Raw genomic sequence first — 15,258 nt, forward strand, 5'->3', positions numbered from 1 at the left:
TCCTTTAAACAGCAATGTGCAGCCCTGGCCCATCTCCAACACTGACTGTACATCAAGCTGACAGATAAGAAGCCCAAGACAGCAATCTGAAAACTGTATACAGCCCCAGCCACTAGACAGTGAGGGCTTCAAGGTCTACCTCATCATTCATTTCAAAGCCAATTTTAAACACACCAGAAGTAAACATATCTGACAAAAAAACCCCTCAAAAAAAACCCCAAAAACCAAACCAAAAAAAAAACCTCCACAACAAAACAAAAAACCTAAACCAAATCAAACAAGCACATAACCATTATCAGAAAGTCTATATGAGGATACACTCTAATTCAGGAAGTGTCCACTGAATATGGCAATTGATTGCCACAAACACAGTCAGAAAATTACTGTTTGTGTCTATAACATTTTCCTTTGTTCATTATATTCACAGGGTGTTAACAACTTGGAAGAGAAAGGAATCAAATACACCAAGCAACTGCCAGTAAGATTACATTTTACAGAACCAAACAAAATACTACTGATTTAATATCTCAAATGAAGGGTGATTTGATATTTGTCCTGTATCGATTAATGCATCATAGAGTTCATCCATTTATGCCACTACTTTGGTTACCAGAAAGTGTCATATCAATTCCTTATATGTAGGCAACATATTATCTATCAGCTCTTACTCCAAAATTACTAAATAATCAGCACAAAGGAATAGCTAAAATTTACCCCAGTCCCCTATGCAATTTCCACATACTCCATACATTTCATTTCCATATTCCAAACGAATAAAATCCAGGTGAACTTACCTACAGTTTGGAGGAGGGTCTAATGTAATTTCTGCAAGTTCTTTCTGAATTCTTAAGAGGAAAAAAAAAAGATATTATTAGGACTTCTTTTTTAATCTGTTTCTTTCAACTTTATGAACATTTCTACAGCAATCAATAGTAACAAAATATAATTCTTAGAACTTCTGATTGAAACCCGATGCTATAACGTTTCATGAAACTGTGCAAGAACATGTAGAAGTAAAAATCAAATCTTTTCTGAGAAATGAACCTCCAATATGGAAGAAATGCCTTGAGCAGCCACCTAGAAAATCACACATTTTCCATAGGTCAAGATTCTCAGCTCCTTTGCTCACTTACACAATTACTAAATGTCTCACATACCCTCCTCCTCTATTTTCCCTCCAACTATATGTCTTATAGTTCTTACCCTCCCAAATATTTATCTTCTTAATGTATATTGTACTGGCAGGGCAAAACCCCCCAGCTCAAAGGAAAGTTGCCCAGAATAAGCCCACCCAGGGCCTCACAACCTCCAACATATTGGCGGGCTGATAATCAGGTTCCCCCAAAGAGAAGTGCTCCAGCTCCCTGGTCAGCCTAGGGACCTGCTGCTGGACTTGCTCTGGTATCTGCCTTCTTTTCACTGAGGGGACAAAACTGTAAATGTTATCCCAGATACAGTCTAATGAGAGCTGAGTAAAGACAGGTAAATCTCTTTCATCTGTCTATGGACTATGCTTCTGTTAATACCTCCCAGGAGGCAGCCCAGCCTTTGTTGCTGCCTCACACTGAGCTTGCTGTCTGCCAAGGCCCCCACGTCCTTCTGAGAAGAGATGGTCCCCAGTATGTATCTGTACAAGGGGTAAGTCCTCTCCATGTACATGGCGTTCATTTGTCCCTTGTGAATTTCATGAGTTCTCTGTCAACCCTCCCCTGCAGCCTGGCCAGATCCCTCTGAGCCGTAGCCTTGGCCCTGCGTGTACAAACTGCTTGTCATGTGAAAACTTCTCAGTGCACTCTGCCATATCCTCCAGGTCACCAATAAAGACATTACAGGCATCCTGCCAGAGTGCTTCCCCCAGGGACAGCAACTTCGTTGTTAAGGATTTCTGGATATTCCCAGGCTGACGCTTCCCAGCCAAGTCCTTCAATACCTGATCTCTGCCACAGCTGGCAATGGGGGTTCTTTTCCCTTACACCAGCATCTGCATGAGAGCCAGTATCTTGACCTCTGAAGAAATTAAGTATGCAGAATAGGATACAGAGTTCCCAAAGGAACTTGTAGGAGTTTACAGTTCCCAAAGACTTGCCAGAGTATGATGCCATAAGCAGGACTGCGAATGCCACCTTCCCTATAAACTATGTCCAAGGCTTTTTTTTATAGGCTACTTCAGCTCAAAAACATGAACATTTAGAAGGAGGAAGGAAAAGAAAAACAATTCAATATATCCTCAGCATTCTTTTTGTGCCTCCTCCTTCACAAGATTTCATGCACAGAGCAGACTGCTACTCCTATTATTCCCTAAACTAAAAAAGAAATAATAACACCATAATACTACTCAAAACCCTGAGATAGGTGCTCAAGCCACAAGCCAAAGGTTCAGGCCTGACCTACACATATCTTGTTAAAAATGATTGCTATCTATTTTGCATATAAATACAGGTTAAGAAAATGGCTTACCAAAATAAGCATTCAGGTATATTGGCATATATAACATAAAAATGAGCGGTTTAATTCTTTATATAATGTTACAATCCAAACACAATCTTACATGTTAAGGAGTCTCACAGCCACTATCAAAATTCCCCTTATGCCATTATGAATTGATTTTACAGCTATAATGAATAAATGAACCAACAGCAGTAGAAGAACTGGCCTGAACCAGAAACTCAAGCCTTTATCATTCACATTCTGAAATAATTAGGACATATGTGGGCAAGATTTGTAGGCAGAGGTAATAATCATTTATTAAGACCTGATGAGATCATTGAAAAGATAAAAATACTCTTCCAGATGCTTAGATTTCCTTCCAGCTTCTATGCATATAAATACAGGCAAAGTAAATGGCTCATCAAAATAAGCATTCAGGTGGCATATATAATATAAAATGCACCTGCATGTACCAACTGCTCCCACCCAACTTGGTGTCATCTGAAAACTTTAGAGTACACTCTGCCATATCCTCTAGGTCACCCACAGAGACATTACAGGCATCCTGCCAGAGTTTTAACTCCAGGGAGAGCAATTTTGTTGTTAAGGATTTCTGGACGCTCCCAGGCTGATGCTTCCAAGTCAAGTCCTTGAATACCTGATCTCTGCCACAGCTGGGTGTATATAGCCTACATACAGAGCTGGTGTGTACCCTACATACACACAAACACACACAGTTACTTCTGTGGAGGGGGAGCAATTTGATCTTTACTTGCTTTTTCTACTAATTGAGATGTTTGTATCGCCAGCACATAGAATTCCTCCAATAAGTATCATACCTTTCTTATAAAAATACAGGTACAGTCTGCTTAATCAAGCACAAAATCATCGTAGTAACACTGAAAGTCACCCCATTGTTAAATTAGTGAAGTTTAAGCACAACAAAAATATTTTTAAACAGCCCATTTAAACAATCCCAACAAATCACAACTTTTAGAAGGGAGATATTATAACTGTGGGAATGCTTAAAATATTTCTTCAGTATATTAAAAACTTCTGCCATGATTTTGAAATTTATACTATCACAAATTCAAACTACAGAAAACCTAGGTTGCATGGAAACTTCAATTTTGTGATTTATGAGCTGTTTTGCTTTTTCAGCCTTTTGTGAAGTTACAGAATGATGGCACTGCACTTTATTATAGAGTCAGACATCATTCCTTTGCTTTACATATAGTAGTAAAAGTAGCTAATATTTCATGGCATTAGAGTAAGTATGAGGCACGTCAAGAATGGATTGACAACTTCAGCAACTTCAGTCCTAGATCAAAAACTTTACACTCTTCCTCCTAAATCCTAACCCACGTTCCTTACATTTTGAAAACAAAAGGGTCTCTCATTTTCTCCATCTGTTCTAGCTCAACCCAAAACTTGTAATGCCAAGAGCACTAAAATGGCCCTTTATCAATCTATTCTGTGATTGAGCAGACAAGGACAAACTGCCTTTCTGCTTCAAAACATAAAAATTGATCAGATGGCACTGTCTATTGATGTTCAAAAGACATCATTGTTCTTGCAAACATCTAAGATAAAGAGACATTTCATTCATGATTATTTTTATACAAACAAGATAAACATATTAATGCAATACTGTCCATCAATTGCTCCTCAGCAAGCTGTCCATGTTTATTCTCCTACTCTGTGGTGTCCCAAACTAAAATTAATTTATACACCTTACATTTCTTTTGTTGAAACCTTAATTTACCTTGCATTCATGCTGAGAGCTCATTCATAAACAGTTTCTGTAGAACAGCTGACATGCAATAGATTGTTCACACGTCACAGCATTCAAAGTTACAATTAAATCATCGGACAGCATCCCAGAGAGCCTTGCACTGATAGAGACCTCCAGTGTGCAAGCTGCCCTTTGTCTGCACGTGCTCTGGCACTTGTTTCATATCCCCATGGAGTTGCCCTCAGAATCTGCCACAGGAGAGGACGTGCCTCATTTCCTTCGCTGACCACAGAAGATTCACCGCAAGAATATGCGGCCTCTGGCAACAAAACACTTTTTTCAGGGTCCTTTCTGGCATCTGTTTCTTAGGATTTTCTGCCTCAATAACAGTCATGTTTAGCTATGTCAAAGAGGAAAAGCCCTTGAAATTCAAATCATTATATATATACAGTTTATATTTAAAGTAATGACATTACGGTTTAGTACATATTGGGAAATGGGGTGATGGCAGGGGGTGAGGCCCTTGCTAGTAATCAAAGCCCTGGGCTGCACACATAAGACATTTAATTTGCAATGTCAGATCTAATAATTTTTGTTTGGTCTTAGAGAAGTCATTTGACTCTTCTCTCTCATATATATACACACACACACACATCTATATTAAAAAGAAATCACTCCATTTTACTAAGAGAAAAGAACAAACATAGTTGCCTTCCAGTAACAGTGCAAAGGTTAATCTACTCGTAAATTCAGAAGCATGAAAGTACATCGTGGATTTCAAATATTATTATTCTCACAGGTACATATTTACTACTGTACCAAGCCTAAAGGCACTGAGTGTTGTTTCCTTCATGAAACAGTTAAAAGTTCTCTAAAGCTAAGAGAGACGTGAACAACTTAGAGGATTTCCCAACATTATCAATAGGAAAAGAAATAAAATAAAGGACTATATGACAATAAGCTATTTTTACCACATCCACTTTTCTAAACTACATGTCTCTCTACCCATAAAAGCCAGATGAATCAATAGCCTATACCGAAGAACATACTACTTAGAAAATACTTAAAAACGCAGTCACTGGTATGTATTTCAATGCTAAATAAATTGTGACTGAGCAGGAAATTGATCTAAAGATAGTTAGATTCATACTGGAGGAAAAGAATATTCTCGTCTACTCACTAAAAGATGGATAAAAGACAAGGATATTTCTTTTAAGAAAAAGCACTCCATATTTTGCCGTCATATTCAACATGCTAAATATCATTTCCAGATTCCTTAAAAATAGTGCTGTGATAAACCTCTCAGGAAAAAAAAAAAGGTAGGGGGGGGAGAGGGGGAAGGGAAAAATGTTCAGTTTTACTTTGTTGAATTTTGAACCAATTTAATCTATCACTTATTTGCTCCTCCTTAAGGCTGCAACTTCTTTGAACAATAAAAAGATTACAGCTAAAGTTGTACAGTTCACAATTCATTGTAGGCACAGATATTTATTAAAAAATGTCAGGATTGGACATTAAGGTTGACAGATTTTTCAACCAGCAACTTCGGGAGCCAAGCAAAACAATACATTTATTTGTTGAGCTACTATGTCAGCCAAGAATGGTTACACTTCTCTCAATCCAAAGGTCATGCTAAGATTTGCTACTTAAGAGGTAACAAGATGCCTGCTGTTTTCAAGGACAGCAATTCAATTCCATGTCTGAACTGTAATTGTGATATGCAGTGAGTTTCTCAATCTTGACATGTTGGGTAAGAAAGGTTGCTATTTAAGGTGATGCCCTCTGGGTGAGGAAAATTGAAGGACCGGTACACTGCACGACATATGCTGTAAGCTATTACACCTGTATAGCAGCTAGCCCTAAAGTATTAACAGAGAAGGACAGCATGTGATGGCATTCTGCCTTCTTGATGCCATCCACAGCAATGCTAACAGAAGAAACTCCATATCTTAATACCAAAAGTCTTACTCAAATAGAACTTTAAGTGGTTTCATATAGCCTCTGTAATCAGATCACTTTGGAAAGCAGTTAAGCTGCATGAACAGTCATACATAAGACACAGGAGCAGTTTACTATTACACAAGCAAAAGTCTGCACTCTGCCAAATCTTGATTTATATAAAACCTCATGCTACTGAAAATTCTTTAAATCTAACTGACTACATAAACATACTAATAAAAAGCAAACCAGGAGTTTTCCAAATAGAAATGCATGAGCCTTCATTCATATCCAGTAGGTATCATAAATGCAATCCAAAAATACTGTGACTGCAATTCCATATGAATGAAAAAGATTTCCAAGTGAGAAAATCTGATTTCCAAACTCAGGCTAGAATCAAGTCTGTAGTCTGTGAGTTTAGCTCCAGTGAACTTGCTGGTGTTTGATGCTTTTAACAGGAATTAAGGAATCCTGACCACAGCCACAACTGCACTACACTCTGCTGTTTGAACGTTCTACTGGTTTTAGCAGAATTGATTCCTTTCACTATAATGAAGGTACCAGAGTAAAGCCTTATTAATCCTGCACTATTTTTCATTTCTATTGAACTAAAATATTACTATGAATATATTTTATATGGACAGTTTCTGTAATACTTTTCACTTATTGAGGACTCTAAGACATTTTTCTTTCCTTTATGCCACTCCTCTCCTTTTTAGACTCTACTTTAATTTCTGATTTACCTTTCCTGAGACACTACTGATTTAATAAAAAAGCAAAGAAACAAAACCTTTAATATGAAAACCTGGCCAGATTAGAGAAGGTACAGTCCCAATTTTAACACAATGATGAACTATAGAATACTCACAAACAAAAAACCAAACCTGCCCCCCCCCAAAAAAAAAAAAACCCCAAAACAATGATACTAATAAAAAAACCCATTACTAGAAAAACTGTTTCTGTAGTCCTTCCAGAAAGTGCTATGACAACCAGCACTCCTAAAATACGTTTCTTTTCAAAAATACTGTACACATATCTACAGAACTACTGTAAGTCATGTCAGCTTTTAAATTGTATAATCAAATGTATATTTCTAAAATGTATAATCAATATTACTACACATGTGAAACTAGCTTTAGAGTCTAACTGGCAAATGTACTGATGTCAGCAACTGATGGCATAATTAGTTTCAGCAGAACCATAAGCAGATATGATTAAACTTTAAAAGGTTTAAGTAATTTTATCACTGTAAAATGCTTGTTGATAAAAGCTCTAAGCTTTGAAGATACAAAGCTACGATTAATAGACCAATTTCTGACATATCATTATTAATTTTTTAATAGGATAGTGTCCACAGGCCCTTGTCAGAACTGCAGCATCATTACACCAGGCATTGTACAAAGTTCAGAATACACAGACTGCTTTCTAAAGATGCTGGAAACTGTTTTTATGACCTTAAAAGTCATGAATAATCCAGTATTCCTAATATTTAAAAAATAATAATAGCAAGAAGCAGACAAAAGAGAAGACCAGAAACCATAACGGCTGTGAGGATTAACTACATGAATAACATCATGGTTTGTAGTGAAAGCTGGGTGGATTTTTTTTCCCTTCTTCTCATGAAAGGAAACACAAGCAAGTTTTGCTGGCCATTCTGTAAGTGGTATGATCAGGTAATCTCCTAATAGTGTCATAGTAGGAAATGGGTATCCAGAAAGTATTTCTCCAGGGAATTAGAACTGAAGAAAAGCTAGCTATAAGGAAGGTATCTATAGCAGAAGAAAAGCATGACAGTACCTCACTGGAAACACAAAAGATACTTTAGTTCAGGAAAGGATGTAATTGGTAAGGGACACATTAAGACAAAACAGACTTGAATCCTGAAGAGATGTACACACACGTTTATATATTGTTATTTACAGACTCTGACTACATGCATACGTTATAAATTATGGCAGTAGGGGCTCAATGCTTCTCCTTTACCACAGCACCACAGTGGTACAACTCCAGTCTTTTGTCTTGTAGTTTACACAGCCTTGGATTAGTAAAGAAACGAGATCTGGGAATTCTGCATCAGGACAGTCTGCAGAGTTGGTCTCTTGTCAGATTATTTTATGAGTGCTTTTTAACTTCAATTGCTCTAATCCCATTTGCCCAGACTAACAGCCCTACATGTACTAGCAAAGCAACACTAAGCTGTAAATTCCTTCTGTCTGGTCCAAGCAAGACAATCGTTATCTGGAGATGGACATGATAGCATAGAATAATTTAAATAGCTATTCTACAAACCAACCTTTCATCTCAAACAGAAAAGGGAAGGAAAAGAAATGGGTATTAAAACAGATCACAGTTTAAAGTAATGAAACCAACATGCATTTGTTGTTCACTCAAGTATTTCTGACCTGACCATCTGGGAAAAGAAAAGGCAGTACTTCACAGCAATAGGTATTACAGTAGTCCTAACATGCTGAGTTATTGAACTGTCTGAAATGTTTATGGCTAATTAACTGTAAGTTACACTGACAAGTTTCAACATCAGTCATACATACACATACAGAGATATATTTTATAAGGCTACAAAACTGTCTGAGTTTTATTAGCAATAAAAAAATGTCAGCTTTTATCATGCAAGCAACTATTGAAACCACGTGAAAGAGGCAAACTAACAAAGAAAGGAAAAAGTATACAGGTCTCATTATTGTGACCAGTTTCAAAAGGCTATTACACTGATACAGTAGTGTTATAATAAAACAATCAGAAAATTAATATACTGAGTCAATACACACATCTGATGCTCAGCTGAAAGAAGAGAAAGGAAAATAAACAACCAGGAAGAACACGTACCTTTTAGCACTAGTTGACAATTTAGCAGCTGTTTTGCTTGATATTTTCCCCTCTTTTTTCTTGGGTTGAACTTGCTCCCTTTCTTGTTCCTGCTGAACACCTTCACGCTGATCTCCATCAGAACTGCCTCCACTAGTGCTTGGACTATCATCCACTCTCTGCCCCTCTGTAGACATGGCAGATGCTGCACTGAATGAAGACAAACAACTAAAGTTAGCTTTTCAAGAAGAATCTGCCCAATTGTATTACTTACATGCTTTAAGGAAAAAACACACGGGATATATGTCTTTGTCTTAATAAAATAATGCTTGTGTCACAGCAGTTCAGTAATCCTCATACTGAAGATTTTTGCCACAAGCATCTTAACAATGATTCAAGAGCTGGCAATTTTAAACCCTACACCACCCCCAACTCACCCCCCAGAAAAACCCAACCAACCTATAAACAAAAAACCGAAATAAACAAACAAACTGACTTGCTCCACCAAACCCCTCATATATATATATATATGTCATATATATATATATGAAACCCAGAAGTTACTGAAGTTATGTGGGAAATGTAATCCTGCAAGGGTAAAGCCATTCACTGGGAATTATGTTTCTCAACCACGCAGCAATACCATGAGTTAGCTGTCTCATCAACTATGCCACCAGTTCAAATCTACCACAGCTTGTTGAAAACTGAGAGTTATTACTATCTTAGGACTCTCTGTTATCCCATATGAAATAAATCTGTGGGTTCATTTCAAGTCTACAGTGTGGGTTTCCACATTACAAAATCCACATCTTGGCATGCTTGATGGAAACACAGAACTAAAAAGCTCTAACACAGGACTGTTTGTATTTACTAAAACGGTAAGCACGTTGGTAGAGTATATAAGGAAGTTTTTTCCTGACAAATATCATCCAAGCAACATGAGGCAGCAAAGCTGTTAGAGAACATGAGCAGCAAGAAATCTCAGTATATTTCAGAAGTCAAGTTAGTCAAGCGCTTTATTCACACACTTCTGATACTAGTTAGCTATTTTAATTTCTTACTTCATTTTAAATAGTATAACAATATGCCGACAGATGAGGAATTACAAGCCCACTGTTACAGCTGTCATGACTTCTCAAACTCTCAAACTATTCTAATGAAGGGCAGATGTCCATGAAAAACTCTTACTGAATTAGCATATGTAGTGTCACTGAATGATTCAAAAAAAAAAACAAAAACCCCAAAACAAACAAAAAACCCAAACCAACAAAACCAAAGCAAAACAAAACCAAGCTGAAAGCCAGGTCTTCCCTTTAACTCTGAATCTGTAGCTTATATACCTATGTTATATATATATCCTTCTCTAGAGATTTTTAATAAAAAGCACACAGGCCCAAACGTTACTTGCTTACACCCACGCAATCCCCATATATCTGGGTGGTTTTCTGATCAAGTCTGTCTGAATCAAGAATCTGCTCTTTCTTACACAAAGAGATTCAAATTGCTGCGAACTTCGACTCGCTTTTCCTCCTACCTACGTACAGACATCATCACAATTAAGAACAAAACTATTCACCTTGACTATTATATGTTTTAAGACTCGCTCAAGGGAGAATAATGAGATTTCAGGCTCAGATTCAACCATGCTTGTTCTGTGGATTAAACAAAGTTCATCTCCCTGTACATATTTATGGAAAGAGACAGCAAAGGTAAAGTAAATTAATATCAATGCCAACAGGGTTATGTTGAAAAGGATGCTTTTTAAAAAGGCATAAGTGTTCTAGCTGCAGAATAGAAGTAAATTTAGTCCTATACTGAAAAACCTTTACCAAGATCTAATTCTATCAAATAGTACACACTATGAAGTAGAAGAAATAATCTCTTCGGGCCTCATTGACACATTTAACTAACTTTAGGAGGAACTATGTGTTTTTTGTCTAATGTGTGAGCTATACTGAAAAAGAATTCTGGAAGTATGGCATCCCTTCAAAATGTTTAGACATTAAAAGACATAGCAAGCAATACCAAGTGGTAGATATGTGACTAAGGTTTCCCTTAACTAGCTTAAGCTGCATTTTTTATTTTATAACAGAAAATAATATTTTCATATATAAATATAAATAAATACACAACACCTAGCCTGCTCATTAAGGTAACTGAAATAATGCACAGTTTCTGCCCTAAAATTAAAATACAAAAATTGTCCATTCCTAGCAAACAATTTCTCCTATAGTACAGCTACAACAATATATTTAACATAGTTTGTAAATTTACATAGGCTGATGTTCAGATATTTAAATCCTGGTTGTCAGATTTCAAGGTAAAAGCTGCAGAACACTTAGAGGCAATAAACAACAAGAGTATTACATTTTGACAAGTCAAAATATGCAACTATAATGGAATTTTGGTAATAAGTACCCACTTTCCTTGAGTCTACATAAAGTTAAAATACAACTTCATCTCTTTTTATAACACTTTTGTTTGTCTTTATTTGCCCTAGAGTTTACTTCTGAACTTTGCTTAATACATCTCATTTTGAAGAGAAAAATTCTCTTTTCACAATGTACATAGGCTTTAACATTGCAGACCAGAAAGCAAAAAGCATATTTAACAATGCTTAGATGCATAGGACATCTGCTATGAATAATCTTGGTTATAAATATTACTATTATCCAAAAAACAACTGTATTCACTTCATAAGTTCAGATACTATCCAGCAGACAAACACTGTAACAGTAGCCCAGAGCATATAATTACTGTAACATGTAATGCCAGTATTTACAAGAGGAAAATGCTTAAATCTGTCATTTGATGTCTGGCTAGCTTCTGGGAAGGGGGGGAGGTTGTTTTTGGTTTTTTTTCCTTTCTCCTTCTCTCCCTGTTCCCCCTTCTGACATCCAGGCAATTCTTTCTATTCCCTCTCCTCACAATATCTGCAATTTCAGGAAGTTTTGTTCAAGGGATGCTCAATATTTCAGTAGAAGTGTGTTTTAAGGGGCCTGAAATTAGACACTTCAAAAGGGGTCAAACTTAAAAGACACACAAACATATGGACAAATAAGACAATGGGGGAAAAAAAAAATCAACTGAGGGGATGACACTGTGAAGAAAACAGTTTGCTGCCACTAACACAGACAGAAATACAAGATACTCCTTGAGTCTGAAGAGCCAAAGGTGTTTGCAACTGTCACACAGAGCAAGAGGGAAGACACACGATGTCCAGGTTCCCGGCTGCCAGGCTATTCTACATTCAGACGAGGGTTGCTAACGTCCCTGCTGTTGTGCAGAGAAAAATGAGCAGAGGGGACAGAGGAAGAACTGAAAGTGGACGTAAAAGTCTCTCCCTTAACGTGAGATGCATCAGTACAGAGACAGATCACAACTGTAACTACGACTATCAATTCGAAGTGAAGTGTCCAAAATATTTTGCTTTTGTCAGATATATCCACTGGCACCTTCCCCTTCCTCCTCAAAATAAAAACAAACCCGAAACAACAACAACAAAAATAAACAAACCAACAACAACAACAAAAAAGACAAAAATACCCAAACCACCAGTCATGATCACACATCACACCCCATCAAAAAAAATAAAAATAAAAAATTCCACCAGTCGGGGACAGCAAGATCCTGGCAACGTGCAGATGGGTCCCAAGGGCGGCAGAGCTAGTGATGATGTCTTTCTAAAGCGGTCGTAATTTCCTATAAGCCAAGATAAATTGAATCTTTCTGCAGAGTCCACTACGAGCAGCAACGGCAGCAGCCGCCTTACTTCATCTTCATTAGAAACCATAAAGGGCAAAAAGACCACAACACCGCAGGACGGAGGCAGAAAGAATCCAGGTTGTGGCCGGGGAGGGTCCGCCACCGAGAGGGTCACCCGGAGGGATGGGACGGGACAGGACGGCAGCCCCGGACTCCCACGGCCCTGAGTGGGCACACGCGCGACTCTCCCGTAGGGAAGCCCCCGCCGTAGGGGAACGGGTGGGGGCCATGAGCATCCCCAGAATCACATACATCCCACTCTCCCACGGCTGGGCGGGCGGCGGCCCGGCCAGGGTGAGAAGTAGGAGACAACCGAGGAGAAGAGGAGGAGGAGGAGGAGGAGGAGGAGGAGACTGCGAGAGGAAGACGTCGGGGGCACATGAGGGAAGGGAGAGGGATGGGCTGCGGGGCTCCTCGGGGCGCTCCGGGGTGAGGGGAGGAGGGAGGGGTGTGTAGTCCCTTTCCCGAGGGGCTCCAGCCCGAGGTGCCCACCGCTGCGGCGGGGGATGTGGGGATAGCGCATCCCGGGAGGCTCGACCGTGGTGGGGGGCAGGGGGTACCCCGGCGCCCGAGCGACCCAGGGGCGTAGCGAGTGCCACGGGGACCATGCGGAGCAGGACCAGAGGGGCGGTGGGGAGCGGGGGTGGTCGCTGCTCCCGCCCGCAGCAGGGCGAGCAGGACAAATGGACACGGAAGAGTTGCTGAAAGGGTGTGGGGGTGCTGAGGAGCAAGGGAGGCTGGATGGAGCCTGGGGGAGCGGGGAGCGCCGGCAGAGATACCGAGGTGGCCGGGGGCGGCGGGGGGGGGCGGCCGGGACGGTTGCTAAGAAAGGACACGGCCGAGGATGACAAGGGGGGGAAGGGGGTACCAGGCAGCACCAGGGAGATGCGGAGAGGGGAGGGAAGATGAAGGATAAAGGTAGAGACCGAGGGTCGCAGACAAATGTGGGAGAGAGGGTGCTGCTGTGGGGGAGGGATGGCGAGCGACGCGGGGGTAGGAGCCCTGCGGGGGGGAGGGGAAGCAGACGGGGAGCTCAGCCGGGGCAGAGGTAGGTGTACCCCGGGAGAGACGGGGAGAAAGCCGCTGCTACCTGCAGGCGAGCGCAGGTTTCCCTCGCTGGTGCCGGGCACAGGCTGCGGGACAATCCGTCGCGGTCGCCCCGACTCCGGCCGGGCGCGGGGCTGGAAAGGGGCTGCAGCCACTCACTGAGTCATGAGCCCGCTCCCCCGCGCTCCTCGCTCTCGCCTTCCTCTCCCCTTTCCCGTCTCTCCCGAGCAGCAGCGAGCGGCGGCCGCTGCTGCTTCTCCCACCGCCGCCGCTCCTGCCCCCGCTGCCCGGAGAGAAGTGAAGCCGCTGCCGCGCGCGCGCGCGCACCCCCGCCGCCGCCTCCGCGCGCGCGCGCGCCCCCACCCGTCCGCCCGGCGCCGCGCGCGCGCGCGCCCGCCAGCCAATTATGCCGGGCGCTCGCGGCCGCCGAGGGAGGGGCGGGAAGGGCGGGGGCGCGCGCGCGCGATTTCGGAGCGGGGGGGGAAGTGACGGGATGGGGGCGCGGGCGGGCGCGTGCCCGCGGGGGCTGGCGGAGGCTGCGCGCCGCCGGGCAGGGGGGAGGGGCGAGAGGCGGTGGCGGGAGCGCGCGTTAAAGGGAAGCACTTGGGGGGGGGGAGCTGGGCGGGGTCAGCGGGGCAGAGGAAGAAGGAGGAAGCGGGAGGGGATGGGGCGAGTGGGCACGCTTGTCCGGGGATTCGGGTGGGATGGAGGTGAGGGTGCCCGGCCTTTCTCCCTGCCGTTGCCGCGGGCCCCCACGCGAAAGTCTGGGGGGCGGGAGGGGTGGGCCGGGACAGGGCAGGGGACGGCGGAGGCTGGTATCAACTTTCTTGGCTCTTCTCGTCTTTTTCGGCTCCTTTGTTCCCCTCGCCAGTCGCCCCCTCCTCTGCGCCCCCCCCCCCGGTCCTGCCGGCCCGCCGCCCGCAGCTCCCCAGTGCCTTTGTCTCCGCGGAGTCGGAGGGAGCAGCCGGAGGGGACGCGGCCGATGCCCCGGGCGGGGAGGGACGCGGTACCTGGGGAGGGGCGGTGCGAGGGCACGCGGTGCCTCCGCCGGCGTGCAGGGAGGGCCCAGGCCCTTGGCACTTGGTGGCCGCACTTTGTGTTACCGTGGTAGTTTCGACCACTGCGTGGCATTAGCACGGCTGGGTGGCACAAACCGCCCCCGGGCACTGGCGGCACCGGGTGACGTGCAGCATCCCAGCTGGAGATAGGCGCTGTCGCCTGACTGTGGCCAGGTAAATGAACCTCACCTCCCACGCAGGCAGGCATTGCCTCTGTGGAAAGCATCGCAGTCAGGAATGGGAGAGGCCAAGGCAGAGCCGCACTTAAATGTTAGTTGTTTGGTGGGAATATTAACCTGGAACAAAACAAACCTCCAGAAGAACTGGCTGTCAGGTAACCCCGGCTGGGCTGGCCGAGTGAGATGCTTCTGTCCCTGTGCCGACCCTGCTGCTTTAATCTTTACATAATATGCTTAGCTGTGTTATGTAAACTTCTATCACCTCAAACCTTTCTTCCTCTAACAG

General features: G+C 42.5%; 1 protein-coding gene across 3 annotated transcripts in view; it reads right to left on the bottom strand.

Moving 5' to 3' along the window:
• The window catches only part of LOC104689060 (ubiquitin-conjugating enzyme E2 E2), a 205,035-nt gene extending 190,267 nt beyond the window's left edge, over nucleotides 1-14,768 (bottom strand). Inside the window, exons 1-3 of one of the 3 annotated variants that reach the window (XM_039549380.1) lie at nucleotides 14,746-14,768; nucleotides 8,945-9,133; nucleotides 795-845 (exon numbers count right to left, since the gene is read on the bottom strand). In XM_039549380.1, the coding sequence (XP_039405314.1) occupies nucleotides 795-845; nucleotides 8,945-9,120 (227 nt within the window). In that variant the 5' untranslated portion in view covers nucleotides 9,121-9,133; nucleotides 14,746-14,768. Of the gene's footprint in view, nucleotides 1-794; nucleotides 846-8,944; nucleotides 9,134-13,778; nucleotides 14,066-14,745 lie in introns of those variants that run through there. The other 2 variants (XM_039549381.1, XM_039549379.1) reach the window with 2 other exon arrangements.
• Nucleotides 14,769-15,258: the final 490 nt, after the last annotated feature.

The sequence above is a fragment of the Corvus cornix genome, chromosome 2, assembly GCF_000738735.6.
Source record: "Corvus cornix cornix isolate S_Up_H32 chromosome 2, ASM73873v5, whole genome shotgun sequence".
Lineage (NCBI taxonomy): Eukaryota > Metazoa > Chordata > Aves > Passeriformes > Corvidae > Corvus > Corvus cornix.